This window comes from Leopardus geoffroyi, chromosome B2 (assembly GCF_018350155.1).
Source record: "Leopardus geoffroyi isolate Oge1 chromosome B2, O.geoffroyi_Oge1_pat1.0, whole genome shotgun sequence".
Lineage (NCBI taxonomy): Eukaryota > Metazoa > Chordata > Mammalia > Carnivora > Felidae > Leopardus > Leopardus geoffroyi.
Window position 1 is genome coordinate 78,453,672 of NC_059332.1, and position 17,125 is coordinate 78,470,796.

The window sequence follows — 17,125 nt, forward strand, 5'->3', positions numbered from 1 at the left end:
CCTTCAGGGAGGCAGGCAGCAGAAGGGTTGGAGGAAAAAAAAAAAAAAAAAGATAAACGTATTCAGACCTGCCTGGGCTAGGTGCCATGAGTGGAGGTTCACAAACTTTCTGATAAGGTCCCAATAAAAGGGGACAAAAATCCTCCCTAATTACCCAGTCAAGACCCCTCTCACTCTTGAGAGCTTCATACTTTCTCAATAAACTCACTGCTTTGCTCACTCTCTGTTATCCACCAGATTCATTCTTCCACTCTGTGAGACAAGGACCAGCGTCTCTCCCAGCCTCTTGTAATACTGCTATTCTATTTTGTTTGTTTAATACAACTGCTATACCAACAAACTTTAAAATCGGGAAAGTACGTGCAGACCAATAACCTTATCTATTCTTATCACAACCATAGCTACAAATGTCTTCTATCTTGAAATGTCAAGGCACTAGTAGAACGGCAGAGTATTAACTGCACATTTGAATGACTGTGCCTCTAAAATCTGGGCAAGGAGGATACCAAATCCCAGCCTTCTCCCCCGATTCAGAAAGCTTTCCCCTTCCATTAAACAAATGTATATGTTTCTAGGTGATGTCTCCTTTTATTTATACAAAACACAGACACATGAAACTGGAAGGTTATTTGAACCGTAGGAGGCTGAAAACTAAAGGTAAAAAAGGAAGACGCTAAACACGCCCCTTGCAAACTCCAGCCGGCAAATCCGCAGGCGGCCCCAGGGCGTAGGAGGTACCCAAGCAGGGCTGGCCTGGGTCCCACAGCCCACGAGCCTAGGCGTCACAGCCTCCAGGCTGTAGGGGCCGCTGTGGCGCTGAGCCGGCTGGGCGCGCTGGGCCGCTCTCTCCCGCAGGCAGAGACGAGGCGGAGCGTAGAGGGAGCAAGTGACCTCGGGGCAGGTGTTCGGCGGCGGGTGACCGGTGGCGGGGCCGCGGGCTGCCTGCAGGAACAGGACGGCAGCCCCACCGCGCGCTGGTGCCAGGTCTTGGCGGGCCCGGCCGCCCTGCGGCCTTACTCCCAGGTGCGTTGGACCTGACGGCGTTCTCCCGAGCACCCCGACCCCTCGGCACTCCGTGGGCGCTCTGAGCGGTCTCGGGGATCTGTGGCCCCACAGGACCTATTTCCTGCCCCTTAACGTGCTAGGAGCCCGGGCCTCTGGTCAGTGCTCTATCCATGGACACCTCCACCCCAAGAACTCTCCCATTTCCTGTACAGTCACTTGGTGTCCCTGCTCACCAAACTCCTGTTTAGGGGGAAATGGTGTTGTAATTGTTTTCACTGGAGGTGCTCTTTCCTTTAGTAACTGTGTTAAAGTCTTATGTTCCACTTTGCAACACGGTGTCTGAAACTTAATTGAATTCAGTTTCTTTTTCTGGAGGCTTCAGATGCATCTGTCTTCGAGAAATAACCAGCTGTAATGTAGGCACCACAGTATGGGGAGGGGAGTAGACCTTAATAATACTTTACAGCCCTCAGATTGTAACTAGGCCATTGTGAAAATCTTTCTCCCTTACTCAGGTAAAGTAAATTCAAGAGATGGAAAGATACTTTTTAAACAGTATTTTTTTTTTACACCAAAAACAACAAATACGGAATCCATTTAAAACATTTAAGTGATTGCAATTTTATGTTTCATAATTCTGGAAATAACTTGTAGATGCAACGTCTTATCGATTTTGAAGTAAGGTGAGGTCAAGTGGTGGAATAGGGGTGGGCTTGGACATTGAGAGACCTGGATTATCTTACTCCTAATGGCAAAGACACAATCTCTTTGGGTCTAGGTTTCTCTGTTAAAAAACAAAAAACAGGGGCGCCTGGGTGGCGCAGTCGGTTGAGCGTCCGACTTCAGCCAGGTCACGATCTTGCGGTCCGTGGGTTCGAGCCCCGCGTCAGGCTCTGGGCTAATGGCTCAGAGCCTGGAGCCTGTTTCCGATTCTGTGTCTCCCTCTCTCTCTGCCCCTCCCCCATTCATGCTCTGTCTCTCTCTGTCCCCCAAAAAATAAATAAACGTTGAAAAAAAAATTAAAAACAAACAAACAAACAAACAAAAAAAAGAATTGGACTAGATGGTAAGCAGATAATGGCGACCATTTACTGAACATCTGTTATATCCTTTAAAAAAAATATTATCTAAAAAAAATGTTATCTCAATCTACAGAGCAGTTCTATGCAGTAAGATAACTTTACCCCTTTAGGTGGAAACTGAGTCCCACAGAGGTTGTCACTTATTCAAAGACCTCCAGCTTATAAATAATAAAGTTGTAATTTGAGGCTATGCTACCTCCTCTCAAGACATAAATCCCTCTGATTCTAACCCAAACTTGTTTATTCTAATTTAAATTATTTTTAAGGTGTTTTGTTCCAGACTTCAAATGTTTTTTCTTACATATTAAGATAGGATGGTATATGAAACTAAAATAACAAGTGTATTTTATATCTCATTATTATTTTGTCAATTTTATAATTCCCTAAATATTTTTAAATTAATTTGTTTTTAATTTACATCCAAGTTAATTAGCATCTAGTGCAATAATGATTTCAGCAGTAGATTCCAGTGATTCATCCCCTATGTATAACACCCAGTGCTTATCCAAACAAGTGCCTCTCTAACGCCCCTTACCCATTTAGCCCATCCCCCCACCCATAGCCCCTCCAGCAACCATCAGTTTGTTCTCTGTCTTTAAGAGTCTCTTGTGCTCACTTTGGCAGCCTTTATACTAAAAAAGAATCTCTTTATGTTTTGTCCCCCCTCCCTGTTTTTATATTATTTTTACTTCCCTTCCTGTATGTTCATCTGTTTTGTATCTTAAATTACACATATGGGTGGAGTCATATGATACTTGTCTTTCTCTGACTGATTTATCTTGCTTAGCATAATACCCTGTAGTTCCATCCATGTACTTGCAGATGGCAAGATTTCATTCTTTTTGATTGCTGAGTAATATTCCATTGTATGTGTATACCACATCTTCTTTATCCATTCATCCCTCAGTGGACACTTGGGCTGTTTCCATACTTTGGCTATTGTCACTAGCACTGCTGTAAATATTGGGGTGCATGTGCCCCTTCAAAACAGCAAACCTGTAACCCTTTGATAAATAGTAGTGCAATTGCTGGGTCATAGGGTAGTTCTATTTTTAATTTTTTGAGAAACCTCCTTAATGTTTTCCGGAGTGGCTACACCAGTTTGCATTCCCACCAGCAGTGCAAAAGAGATCCTCTTTCTCTGCATCCTTGCCAACACATGTTGTTGCCTGAATTGATAATTTAGCCATGCTGACTGGTGTGAGGTGGTATCTCATTGTGGTTTTAATTGTATGTCCCTGATGATGAATGATGTTGAGCATTTTTTCATGTGTCTATTAGCCATCTGGTTGTCTTCTTTGGAAAAGCGTCTTTTCATGTCTTTTGCCCATTTCTTCGCTGGATTATTTGTTTTTAGGGTGTCGAGTTTGATAAGTTCTTCATAGATTTTGGATACTAACCCTTTATCTGATATGTCATTTGCAATATCTTCTCCCATTCTGTCTGTTGCCTTTTAGTTTTGTTGATTGTTTCCTTTGCTGTGCAGAAGCTTTTTATTTTGATGAGGTCCTAGTAGTACATTTTTGCTTTTGTTTCACTTGCCTCCAGAGGCATGTTGAGTAAGAAGTTGCTGTGGCCAAGATCAAAGAGGTTTTGCCTGCTTTCTCCTCTAGGATTTTGATGGTTTCCTGTCTTATATTTAGGTCTTTCCTCCATTTTGAGTTTATTATTTTGGGGTATGGTGTAAGAAAGTGGTCTAGGTTCATTCTTCTGCATGTCGCTGTCCACTTTTCCCAAAACCATTTGCTGAAGAGACTGTTTTCCACTGGATATTCTTTTCTGCTTTGTCAAAGATTAGTTGGCCATACGTTTGTGGGTCCATTTCTGGGTTATCTATTTTATTTCACTGATCTAGGCCTGTTTTTGTGCCAGTACCATACCTTTTTGATGATTACAGCTTTGTAATACATCTTGAAGTCTGGGATTGTGATGCCTCCAGCTTTGGTTTTCTTTTTCAATATTACTTTGGTTATTTGGGGTCTTTTCTGGTTCCATACAAATTTTAGGATTGTTTGTTCTAGCTCTGTGAAGAATGCTAGTGTTATTTTGATAGGGATTTCATTGAATATATAGATTGCTTTGGATAGTATTGACATTTTAACAATACTTGTTCTTCCAGTCCATGAGCATGAAGTATTTTTCCATTTTTTGGTGTGTCTTCTTCAATTTCTTTCATAGGCTTTCTATAGATTTCATTGTATAGATTTTTCATCTTTTTGGTTAGGTTTATATAATTCCCTAAGTGTTAAAGGAAAGGCTCTGATTATTGCTAAGGTTCCTTCTCACTAACATGCTGTAATTCTGATAATTCTGTTTTGACATCTCCTATTGAGATGCTGATTTCAAAAATGAATACCTGAAGATTAAATTTTTCCCTAAAGTAACTCATAGTCTTTTTATCTTGGTCTAATTTCCATATATAGTATAATATAGACAGTCATGCCAGTTTTAGGTCAATGAATTGTTTTATGTCAATTGCCAGATACATTCTGGATCATCCCCCTGAGGAAGAATTTTGCTAAAGGAAGGAAAATCATCAAAAAATGACCAGTCCTGGGGCACCTTAGTGACTCAGTCAGTTGAGCCTCTGACTCTTGCTTGATCTCAGCTCAGGTCTTGATCTCAGGGTTGTGAGTTCAAGCCCCACATTGGGCTCTGTGCTGAAGCCTACTTAAAACAAAACAAACAAAAAAATGACCAGTCCTGACTCTGTCTAGCACTATCTTGGACTATCTTATACAGCCTCACACATTGTGTATTATTAATTCCAGGAGGGCACCATCCTCACACTTTGAGGTGTGAATGACCCTCATGGAATTGCACCCTTTATCTCTTCATATTTCCCTCACAAGAGGATGGGCAGAAGAAAAAGGTAAAGAACTTTTTAGCAGGGTGGGACATATGAAGTAAACGCAGCTTAATTTACATCATTTATACAGATACGTATGAAAAATCCTCTATTTCTTTAAAATTTAGAAACAACAGTTTTTTATCATTTGTCAATAAGGGAACAAGAAATGAGTGATGGAAAAATGAAGAAGAAATAAGAGTAGGGGCTCCTGGACAGATTTCACCAACCAGGGTGGCCCTGTGGATACCTGGTTTATGGAGTATTTTCCAAGTGGTCCCATACACAAACTAATCACCAAATTGCTTAGCCAGGAGCAGTGCAATGCCAAGTTTCCATCATCCCTGCCAGACTCTGTGTGTTTGTTTTGTATGATTCCCTTTTTAACACTGTACATGAGGGGCGCCTGGGTGGCGCAGTCGGTTAAGCGTCGGACTTCAGCCAGGTCACGATCTCGCGGTCCGTGAGTTCGAGCCCCGCGTCAGGCCCTGGGCTGATGGCTCAGAGCCTGGAGCCTGTTTCCAATTCTGTGTCTCCCTCTCTCTCTGCCCCTCCCCCGTTCATGCTCTGTCTCTCTCTGTCCCAAAAATAAATAAACGTTGAAAAAAAAAATTAAAAGAAAAAAAAAAACACTGTACATGAAATTTCTTCCCTTAGCTTAAAAATAAACCTATCTTGAAAGTGAGTATAACTAGGGGCACCTGGGTGGTTCAGTTGGTTAAGTATCCAACTTGATTTTGGCTCAGGTCATGATCCCATGGTTTGTGAGTTGCAGTCCCATGTCAGGCTCTGTGCTGACACTGAAGAGTCTGCTTGGGATTCTCTCTCTCTCTGTCCTCTCCTGTGCTCTCTCTCAAAATAAATAAATAAACTTTTTTTTTTAAAAAGTGAGTATAGGGGCGCCTGGTGGCTCAGTCGGTTGAGCGGCTGACTTCGGCTCAGGTCATGCATGATCTCGCCGCCCGTGAGTTCGAGCTCCGTGTAAGGCTCTGTGCTGACAGCTCAGAGCCTGGAGCCTGTTTCAGATTCTGTGTCTCCCTCTCTCTGACCCTCCCCCGTTCATGCTCTGTCTCTCTCTGTCTCAAAAATAAATAAACGTTAAAAAAAATTTTTTTTTTAAAAGTGAGTATAACTAGAGATTGGTTAATATCATATGCAAATAAGCAAGTGCTGGTTACTTGCGGTAGGAAACAAAGAGTAAGGAAAAAAGTTGGAGAAAGTGATGGGAAGACAAGAAGTTCTGAAAGAAGTGTGCTAGATGTTCGATAGATACTTTTGTCTTAAGTACAGTTCATTTGGGTGGTAATGTCCAAATAGATTATTGCTGTGCTTTGAATTTTTGATGAGTTTCGCAGCTTTTAAAAGTGGACTTTATATTAGCTGTGCACTTGAAAATAGCTAGTCAGCTTTTAGTTCTACAGTAAAAGTTTACTTTTGGTGGGGGCGCCTGGGTGGCTCAGTTGGTTGAGCCTCCAACTTCAGCTCAGGTCATGGTCTCACTGCTCATGGTTCGAGCCCCGCATAGGGTTATGTGCTGACCGCTCAGAGCCTGGAGCCTGCTTCGGATTCTGTGTCTCCCTATCTCTCTCTGCTCTTCCCCAGCTCATACTCTGTCTCTCTCTCTCTTTCTCTCAAAAATGAATAAACATTTTAAAAAAATCAATCAATAAAATCAATAAAAAAGAAGTTTACTTTTGATGTAGATATTTGTTTTCCCAAAGAGTTTTTACAATGAACATATCTGTGAATAAACAACTAAGGCTTTATACTCTATATACTGTGCTTATTCAACCAACATATCTTGAATTTCTGCTCCAGCCATGTATGTAGATCTTTGTGGGTCAGGCATGTGAAGAGATTCTAAAGAACTTTACACGTGGAAAAGATTTTGTGGTGTTTTGTTTCTTCTATTATATATAACAAATTCTTGGCTACTAAAGCCCACTTTGGCCTCAGTAACCTACATTTTTTATTTAAAGTATAGAAGGTTCTTAAGATTTTTTTGTTAGTTCAATAGATGGTATAAACAAATTCATACAATTTTGGGAGAACTATTGTAACATCTTCGGTGACTGTGGCTCATTAAAAAAGCAATAAAATTGAGTTGTCTTTTTTTTTTTTTAATGTTTATTTTTGAAAGAGAAAGAGACAGAGTGTGGGCGGGTGGAGGGGCAGAGAGAGAGGGAGACACAGAATCCAAAGCAGACTCCCGGCTGTGAGCTTTCAGCAGAGAGCCCAACGTGGGGCTAGAACTCACGAACCATGAGGTCATGACCTGAGCCAAAGTTGGACGCTTAACCAACTGAGCCACCCAGGCACCCCAAGCTGTCTTATTTAAAGACTGATATATAATAGAAAATGTTGTCTGATAAAAGGCTGATATATAACGGGAAATGTTACTTATATACTCTGCAGAAAGTATCATAAACAATGGAAATTATGGTATATGAAATCTTTTAAAATACAGCATATAGTGTAGTAGGTAATCCCTTAATTTGTAAATGTCCCTTTAATAAACACTTCTGTGGCTTCTAGCCCAGATATATATTTTTTTATGTTTTATTTATTTTTGAGAGAGACACAGAGACTGAACGTGAGTGGAGAAGGGGCAGAGAGAGAGGGAGACACAGAATCCAAAGCTGAGCTGTCAGCCCAGAGCCTGACGCGGGGCTCGAACTCATGATCTGTGAGGTCATGACCTGAGCTGAAGTCAGATGGTCAACCGATTGAGCCACCCAGGCACCCCAGCCCAGGTATTCGTTAATTGTCATTTCTGGTAAAAAGTTTAACATACATAGTGCATTGTTAAGGCGAATATGGATGTCTGGAGATTGTAATATAAGGAATACTGCCTTGGTTGCTTATTTCCTTGATTCGTTACAAAGGAAACAGGTTCTGCTAAGGAAGAGAGGAGACCAAGGAATCTTGCAACTAAAATGAAGTCATTATAATTCATGTTAGAACACTCTTAATCTGTAGTTTGTTTTTTTTTTTAATTTTTTTTTAATGTTTATTTATTTTTGAGACAGAGAGAAACAGAGCATGAATGGGGGAGGGTCAGAGAGAGAGGGAGACACAGAATCTGAAACAGGCTCCAGGCTCTGAGCTGTCAGCACAGAGCCTTACACGGAGCTCGAACTCACGGGCGGCGAGATCATGACCTGAGCTGAAGTCAGACGCTTAACCGACTGAGCCATCCAGGTGCCCCTATAGTTTTTATAGACATTTCATATAGGTTGAATTTTGACATCGAACATTACTATATCCCTTTGACTTTAAAATAGTGAAATTTCCCTCCCTCTCTCTCTCTCATTTTTTGGACTTGAGGTAAGTATTGAGTTAATCATCCTCAATTCTTGGCACATTTTCATCAACACAGAGTGTGTGTGATAACTGCGGTCTGAGGGCCCTTCTGTGCTCTACAGTATGTGCTGTCTATACCCACCTTCCCCATTACCTTGTTTTTCTTCCCACTAGACAATTTTAAACCATATTCTACTGGTTATCTTTGTTTTAAATACATGCAGCAATTTCTCAATAATTGAAGGAAAATGTCTCTTTGTCAGTTTATGGTTATAATGACTTACCTTTGTATATTTGCTTTTTCAGGCCTTCCTACTATTTTTATCTAATGCCCCAGTTTCAATTAGGGGTATACTGTGAGGCTGTGATTCAGTCCTAACAGCATGGACATTGTGTTAACTGTTTCCTGCCTCACATTTTTTTATGGGCATGGCTGATTTACAGACTGTAATATCGCTTCCACTTTAATGATTGCTTCTTTCTGGTATTTTTTCCCCCACATTACAGTCAATCATGTTATTAGCTTAAGTAGAAACATCACTGGCACCTAGCTTAGGCATCTGGTGACCACCATTTGTTACTTAAATTCTAAATACGTTTGCACATACCGTCTACCCTGCTCTCATGGTTGAGAGGGAAAGAAGAAATGTTAGCAGTTTTCATAGAAGGAAAAGAAACCAACAGGAGTAGTTTGTTCTCATAAGAAAGGAGGAGTAGCAAAGGAATTTTACATCCCTCCCCCTGTATTGTTGACATTATTGAAAGGTAAGGCCATAAATGAGGAGGAAGTTATAGGGATTCTGGGCCTAACGCAGAAGCATATGCCAAGTCCCCGTTACAGCTGGTTTTGTGTGGTATCAAGAAGTTAATACAGGAAATGGGCATGTCGACAGACCTGGTCAGCAGGAAGCAGTGGATTTTTTGCCACCTTTGGGCATGATGAGTTTCAAGCAAGTGTATGCTGACTGAACAAATACTAGGCATGTTATGAAATTGTTTCAGAAGTTGTCTGTAGTAAAAAAAAAAACAAAACAAAACACTGTTCTAGTGGAGAAAATGAGTAACTTGCATACAAGAGAAATAAAACAACAACAACAAAACAATTGCTAGTTACAGCTTGACTAATGTTTGAAATGCTGATGAAGTGTTCTATGAATTGCTACCTCATATATGTCATGCCCAAGGTGGACTTTGCAAAAGAAGTAAACAAAGACTGATGGTTGTTCTATTCTGCTGAATGCATCTTGGACGGAAAAGGTGAGACTACTTGTCATTGGCAAGTAGTTTACCTTCAGTGCTTTGGAAATGCTCATTTGCTCCCCTGTGATTACCAAGCCAGTACATATACCGATAGGATGAGACATTTATTTAATGAATGAGAAATGCTGGCAAGAGAATGAAAGGAGCAAAATACAATATCCTCCTGCTGATAGACAGTCGGTTGCTCTGCCTACAACACACTCCTATGCTTAGATCATGCATGTGTTGAGTTTTTCCCATTGAACTGCACAGCCATTCTACACCCATACGATGGGGGTTAATTTTCACAGTGAAAGCACACTGATGAAACAACTCTTTCTAAATCTGGATGATGAAGGGAAGACTATGAAAATAAAATGAAGCAAGCTATTGGCATGATTGCTGAGACCTGGTGGTCTGTAGAGCCATCCACATAGTGAAATTTTGGGAATTTTGGGAAACTCATCTCCCAGACCAGTTTGATTTTAAAGACTTTGTGGCTAGAGATGGCAGTTGAACTATGAACTATTTTCCAAGAGTTAGCAAATCCTAAAATTGATATATGAGTGCTAAGTAATATCGAAGTGGAACCAGAAAGTGATGTTGAATATCGTGACAACAATGAAAACCATCATCCAGTGGATGAAGGAATAGGAACAGGCGAACATTTCAGAAGCCCTAGCAAGTATAGAAAGCCTTGAGAAGTCCTTTCCCTCCAAGTAGGTGTTCCTGATGAGGTGTTTATGCAATTAAGTGGTATAGATGAACTAACCACTTCAACAAAGACAGTTTTGAAAAAACTGAACTAATTTTCTCCATAACTAATAAAGTTGCAAAAATATTGCCTTTATAAAGTCTGTAAAATGGAAAACTTAAAGAATACTTGTATGAACAAAGTCCCAGTGAGTGTTTAAATGTGAATGTTTGACTCTTGTTTCATAACATTTACTGTATGGTAGGGTTACAGCATTTCCCCAGAACATTTTGTTACATTGTCATTAATTTCCACCTTGGGAAGCTTTCTTTTCCTACCTCTTTCCTTCCAACCCTCCCACACCTCTCCCCAGCATTAGGTGGCAGGAATGATAAGAATAAGCTTTTGCCTAATAGTACCTAGAAGAGAAAAATATTCACAAAATGTTGACACTCCAGCTGGCAGAACCATAAACCAAAAGACACATTGGGATTTAATAGGATAGAGTTAGAGTAATTAAGAGGAAAATGGATATTCACCTTGAGATAGCAGAGCAGTCCTTCCCAAAAGTCACTGACAGGCAAATGAGGAGTGAAAATAGCTACTTACCCTTACTGTTTGGTACTCATGCTTAGGTCGGTCCCCCAGAAGAAGGCTGATGAGCATGGGCCAGGAGTGAAGCTGTAGGAGAAATTGAAAAATGCCACTGTTCTTTCAAAGCTGTTGGAAAGTGAAGAAGAGTGAAAATGGGAGGAAATAAAGAAGGGTATGGATAATCCACTGGCCCCTGCTACCCTTAGCTTCCTCTTTATATAACAGGATACAATGTGATTCAGACCACGAACAATTCTCCAGGCTTCTGTGAAAGTAGGAACACAACTTTTGCCCACCTCACTTGTTCTAAGAGATCAAAAATAACGATTTTATCAAATAAAATTTAGAGCACCATTTACAAAGTACATGTTATATGAAGTAATAAAATAATTGGCAATCACTCTTGGTATGTATCTGGACTGGAATTCAAAAAAAGGAATGCATGTAGAATGCCTTTTTTTTTTTTTTTTTAAAGAACATTATCAGAAAAACTGTGAAGAAAAAAAAGTCTTTTATTTTACTTCTAGGTAATAAATCATCATTAGTCAAGATGTCTTCAGCACCAGAGTCTCCCGGCTTTAAAAAGGAACCACCCAAAGAGAAAGACTTTAAAAACCCAGGGCTCAGAGGAGTCCGCACGACAACCTTATTTCGGGCTGTGAATCCAGAGCTCTTCATTAAACCCGTAAGAAATATACCTAGAAATCATTAAACCCGTAAGAAATATACATAAGACATTATGTTCAGTTTAACTAGGCTATCAGAAATAGAAAGTGTTTATTTTCCTGTCACATTTGATTGTGTCATGAAAATTTTATGTTGACTAATAAGGCCTCTCTGATAAAAGCAGGTGAAAGGGAAATCTTAAATGCTATTTCTCTATACATATAAAACTAATTATTTTGAGGTATTTGAGAACTTTAACAGAATACAGTTGCACTTTGATAGATCAACTTCTGAAATTCCTCTTTAATATTTTATTTTAATAGTTGCACCAATTTGAAAGAAATTTTTATTGTTTGATCAGGTACTATTACATAAATAAGACCTTTCACTGAAATAAAACAAAATGAAAATCTGATCATTTTTATAGACTACAATTCTAGCCTTTATTGTATTTTTACCTAAGGGATATTGCAAGTATGAAAAATTTCAAAACATACACTAGTACACTGTAAGGGAGTTAGCTAATCATTTATATTTTTGTTGCAAATTACTGAATATATTTGACCAGTTTTATTTTAAAATAAATATAAACTTTATTTTTAAATAAATGTAAGTAAAATCAAATTATTATATATTTAAATGTATTGGATTTGGTTGGATTTTTTATTTATTTATTTATTTTTTTAACGTTTATTTATTTTTGAGACAGAGAGACAGAGCATGAACGGGGAGGGTCAGAGAGAGGGAGACACAGAATTGGAAACAGGCTCCAGGCTCTGAGCCATCAGCCCAGAGCCCAACGCGGGGCTCGAACTCACGGACCGTGAGATCATGACCCGAGCCGAAGTCGGCCGCTTAACCGACTGAGCCACCCAGGCGCCCTGGATTTGGTTAGAATTTTATTTATTCATTCATTTATTTTAAAGAAATCCCATAGACTGAGCATTTGATTTTAATTTTATTTTAGAGAGAGAGAGCATGAGTAGAGGAGAGGGTCAGAGGGAGAGAAAGAGAATCTTAAACAGGCTCCACACTGAGCATGGAGCCTGATACAGGGCTTGATCCCACAACCCAGGGATCATGACCTGAACCGAAATCAAGAATCCGACGCTCAACCAACTGAGCTACCCAGGCACCCTTTGGTTAGCATTTTAGTAAATCTATTTTTAAATTTTTTTTTTTCAACGTTTATTTATTTTTGGGACAGAGAGAGACAGAGCATGAACGGGGGAGGGGCAGAGAGAGAGGGAGACACAGAATTGGAAACAGGCTCCAGGCTCTGAGCCATCAGCCCAGAGCCGGACGGGGGGCTCGAACTCACGGACCGAGAGATCGTGACCTGGCTGAAGTCGGACGCTTAACCGACTGCGCCACCCAGGCGCCCCAGTAAATCTATTTTTAAAATGTTTGTTTATATATTTTGACAGAAAGAGAGTAAGAGAGAGAGAGAGAGAGAGAGAGAGAGAGAGAGAGAGAGAGAATTCCAAGCAGGGTCCATGCTGTCAGCACAAGCCCCTTGGTTAGAATTTTAATAACATAGTTGCCAGTGTAAACTGTTTTAAAGTTAAACAGGTCAATTTAACAAACAAGTAATTAAATCAAGGTAGAATGTTTTAAAACCTTTGAACTAATATGTTGTTTTAATTGCCAAGTGCATGTCAAGATTTATAGATTTAAACTGCTTTGAGCTTTTGGCCTTCTTATATGTCCATCCAGGTCGAAAAGTTTGACCTTTATTCTTTTGATGATTAAGATTTGAAATAGTAGTAATACAGCAAGTATTACAGAAGCAGAAAATGCTAATTGAAACTTGTATCACTACCACGCACTCACACTGACCTAAGAAAGGTTCATTTGGGGAGCATGAACACACAGGAAGATCTGAGTTATAGTTTAGACAAAACAAAACATTTCTATGGAATTGTAAACATCTTTCCTATACTTAAAGGCTTTTTTTCCCCCCAGTGTCAAAGTTATATTGCTTAGTCTCTCAGGGTCTTGGACTTTTCAGCAGTAAATCAAACTTAGTATAGAACAGCATAGTATCTGCTCCAGTCACACAGTTTCTTAAGGTTATACAGTAGGTACCCAGAGGAGAGTGTATGTGTTGTCATTCTTGCCGCACTTAATATATGACATGAAAATTGAAGGCTTTTTGCAAGTTATCCATGAACTCAGGCAAGAAGAATAGCATGTTATACTTCATTCCTCACTTCTTAATAAGATTAACTAATTGAAGGTTTGCCAGTAGGGAAACTTGAGCTCAGGAAAGTTGAGCAAGTTCTCCATGTCACACAGGTAAAAGTGAAAACTTGATCACTAGACCCATTTCTGTGTCTCATTTCCCTCGCCCCTCTCCCAACCACCACCTTTCTGAAGATGCAGGCCTGAGAGGCTGTAGGCAGGAGACAGACTGGAGAGGAGAAGCAAGAGCCTTCTATAATCTCTGAATTATCAGCAGTTGAGTTAATTGAATAAAGAACTGGGTAAATTGTTATAATGGAAAATATCACCATAGGAATGCTAGTGTGGCAGTAAAGACTTGGTATGTCAGGAGGAAAGTACAACAGATATTTGGGTCTCCTCAAATGACTAAGTCTTAATGAGGATTTATAATTTCTTTTCTTTGACAGAACAAACCTGTAATGGCTTTTGGACTGATAACCCTTTCCCTTTGCGTGGCTTATATTGGTTATCTACATGCATCCCAGGAGAATACAAAGGATCTCTACGAAGCTATTGATAGTGAGGGACACAGTTATATGAGGAGGAAAACATCTAAATGGGATTAACAGTGCTGGATGCTGCAGATGGAGCTTTGCTAAAGGCTCTGAAATCTTCTAATGGAAGACTTTGTGAGTGCACAGTATCATGCTCCTTGTTCTAGAATGTGTTAATGGGGAAGGAAGGTAGCAGTTGTGAACGGCCACTAGACTACATCTCATCCTGCAGCCCTTACCCCATTCTTTGTTCACAGCAAGAGCTTCTCAATATTTTTCTTTCATGAAGTCCTTGTATGAAAGTGCCATTAAGAATGGAAGTTGTTTTTGTGAATTAACTTCTATATAATAAAAATATAGTGCCGGTGCTGTTAAATTTGTATGGTATTTTTAATATTTAAGATGAGTTGTGCATTTGCAACTGTTTTAAGGGTTTAGTTTTGTTTTGCTGTTTAGAAAGGCATTCATTTTTTCCTGGCATAGAACTTATGTTTATGACAAAAAAAATAATTGTAATTATTATGAAGCATACAGTCAACATTCAAGACAAATAATTTTTTTAATGTTTATTTCTGAGAGAAAAAGAGACAGTGTACAAGTGGGGGAGGGCAGAAAGAGAGACACACAGAATCCAAAGCAGGCTCCAGGCCCTGAGCTGTCAGCCCAGAGTGTGATGTGGGGCTTGAACCCACAAACTATGAGATCATGACCTGAGCCGGAGTCAGATGCTTAACCAACTGAGCCACCCAGGCGCCCCCAAGACAAATAATTTTTATAGAGTCACAGATGGCTCGTATATTTTGGTGTTCCATTTCAACTACTTTGGTCCAGAATTTTATTTCATTTGAAAAGGTAGTCCCACTCAACTACTAAAATAAATAAATGAGAGAATAACCCAATTGGAGTTTTTCTTTGAAAAAAAAAAAAGTATATTATACTGAGCTATGATGTTTTTATTTGACTACAACCAAATGTTACCTATTTTAGATTTTGTAAATTAATGTTACAATGATATTACAAACATAAAACCAAATTTTCTTATGGTTATTTTAGAACTAGGACTATCCAACAAATAAGAAAAGAAGGTCTTCTTACTCTCTTGGGTTTACCACATATAATTCAGATTTCTCTTATAAGGGTTTTGGACCTGTAGCATGTGTAGATTTTTATCTGTTTTCCAAATCACTATAATTGGGGCTCAGTAATAAATCTCATCTATGAAATTTTGTTTCATTTATTATTGCCAAATAACAATAACTGTATAAGCAGAATTTATCACCATAGTGTGAATTTTTTTTAATTTTTTTATGTTCATTTATTTCTGAGAGAGACAGAGACAGAGTGCAAGTGAAGGAGGGGCAGAGAGAGAGGGAGACACAGAATCCAAAGCAGGCTCCAGGCTCTGAGCTGTCAGCACAGGCACAGAGCCCGTTGCAGGGCTTGAACTCACAAACGGTGGGATCATGACCTGAGCTAAAGTCAGACGCCTAACTGACTGAGCCACCCAGGTGCCCCACCATAGTGTGAATTTTTAATTTCTAGTACTTAATTGTGGTTTGTAAGCTCTATGAAAATGTAATTATGTCTTGTCTGTAGATATTAAAGAGCTTAAATAACTGAGTTATCTGTACGCAACTAAATCAGAACTTTATTCCTGAGCCCTAAATATTTCTTTGCTATGTCTCTCTATATAGTACACTTCATATAGTTTAAAATGCACTTAAGTAGTGTAAAATGCCTTTTAATTTAAAGTATTATATTTTGCTTTTGGTTTCCCTGTGTACTTTGGCTGTTAAAGAATTAGAATTCTTCTGTTTTCAACTTATGCATTTAATATTACACCATCATTTTTTAGAATTTCTCTATTATTCAGAATAAGTTGTTATTTGTTGGGGGAGATACTGTTTAGGTGAACTATCAAGAGACCATCACAGCACAGAAGGAAAGCAGGAAATACAGCAGCCTTCAGCCATGTGACATCTATGTATGGGAATGAACCAAGGTAACAGTGGATTCAGGGAGGCAGGTGCACAGCTGTGAAAAATACTGGGAGCGAAGAATCACACTGAATTTTAGGAACAAGTAACCTAACTATTATACTTATTACATGATGGTTACAAGTTACAGCACAGGCTTTGTGTGTGCAGAGTGTCAAAGGCTGCCTGGCTGTGTATTGATGTTCTCATTCATTCTCTGAGGGAAAAATGCCACTTGGACATTGCGTCTAAGAAAGGAATGGTCCAGGCGAGAGATGTACAGCGTTTTGGAATCAGGGCTCAAGTGGTTAAAGGAATGTCTTTCAGTGTGAGAATCTGGTTGAGACTGGGCAAAACTCAGAAACTTAGTAGATTAGGTCTTGAAGCAAGTCTCGATAAGTAAAATATTAATAAGTGGTAAGTGACCTTTTTGCCCAAGGAAGTAATCCATTCTGATAGGAGAGCTATTTGCCCAGAGGAGCAAGCTGTTCAATTGATAAATTGGTTTTCAAGAATTTCCTGAATAAACTGTGAAGTTATTTATTGGTGTAGCCTTATCCTCCATAGGGTAACCAATCTTTTCCAATTTGTTAGGCATGGAGGTGGTTCTTGGGATGCAGGACTATACATTTTAAAACAAGGACAACACATTAGTTAACTGCGATTTTAAAAACCAGGCTTATTAATTTTGAGTGCTAATGGAAAGTAACTTTTCCTTTAAGATACTGTGATGTTTCCCAGTTTTATTGCCATGGCACCAAAACATCACGTTTATAAAAATGTGAATTTATTGGGGCACCTGGATGACTCAGTCGGTTAAGCATCTAACTTTGGCTCAGGTCAAGATCTCACAGCTCATGAGTTCGAGCCCCACGTTGGGCTCCATGCTGACAGTTCAGAGCCTGGAGCCTGCTTCAGATTCTGTCTCCCTCTCTCTCTGCCCCTCCCTTGCTCATGCTTAGTCTCTCTCTCAAAAATAAATAAACATTAAAAAATTT

At 39.4% G+C, this 17,125-nt stretch overlaps 1 protein-coding gene across 5 annotated transcripts; it reads left to right on the plus strand.

Moving 5' to 3' along the window:
- Positions 1 to 768: 768 nt before the first annotated feature.
- SMIM8 (small integral membrane protein 8) lies at positions 769 to 14,527 on the plus strand. 5 transcript variants are annotated; one of them, XM_045498966.1, is made up of 3 exons: positions 769 to 886; positions 11,293 to 11,450; positions 14,065 to 14,527. In XM_045498966.1, exons 2-3 carry the CDS (start codon positions 11,316 to 11,318, stop codon positions 14,221 to 14,223), a joined length of 294 nt encoding a protein of 97 aa, XP_045354922.1. In that variant the 5' UTR covers positions 769 to 886; positions 11,293 to 11,315; the 3' UTR covers positions 14,224 to 14,527. The 5 variants fall into 5 exon arrangements, with proteins under 5 accessions (XP_045354922.1, XP_045354921.1, XP_045354923.1 ...); XM_045498965.1 differs by lacking the exon at positions 769 to 886 and adding an exon at positions 892 to 1,023; XM_045498967.1 differs by lacking the exon at positions 769 to 886 and adding an exon at positions 1,259 to 1,421.
- Positions 14,528 to 17,125: the final 2,598 nt, after the last annotated feature.

Coding starts and splice junctions, on each gene's coding strand:
- SMIM8 (XM_045498966.1), top strand. CDS start 11,316: ATGTCTTCAGCACCAGAGTCTCCCGGCTTTAAAAAGGAACCACCCAAA. Junction 11,451..14,064: donor CAGAGCTCTTCATTAAACCC/GTAAGAAATATA, acceptor TTTCTTTGACAG/AACAAACCTGTAATGGCTTT.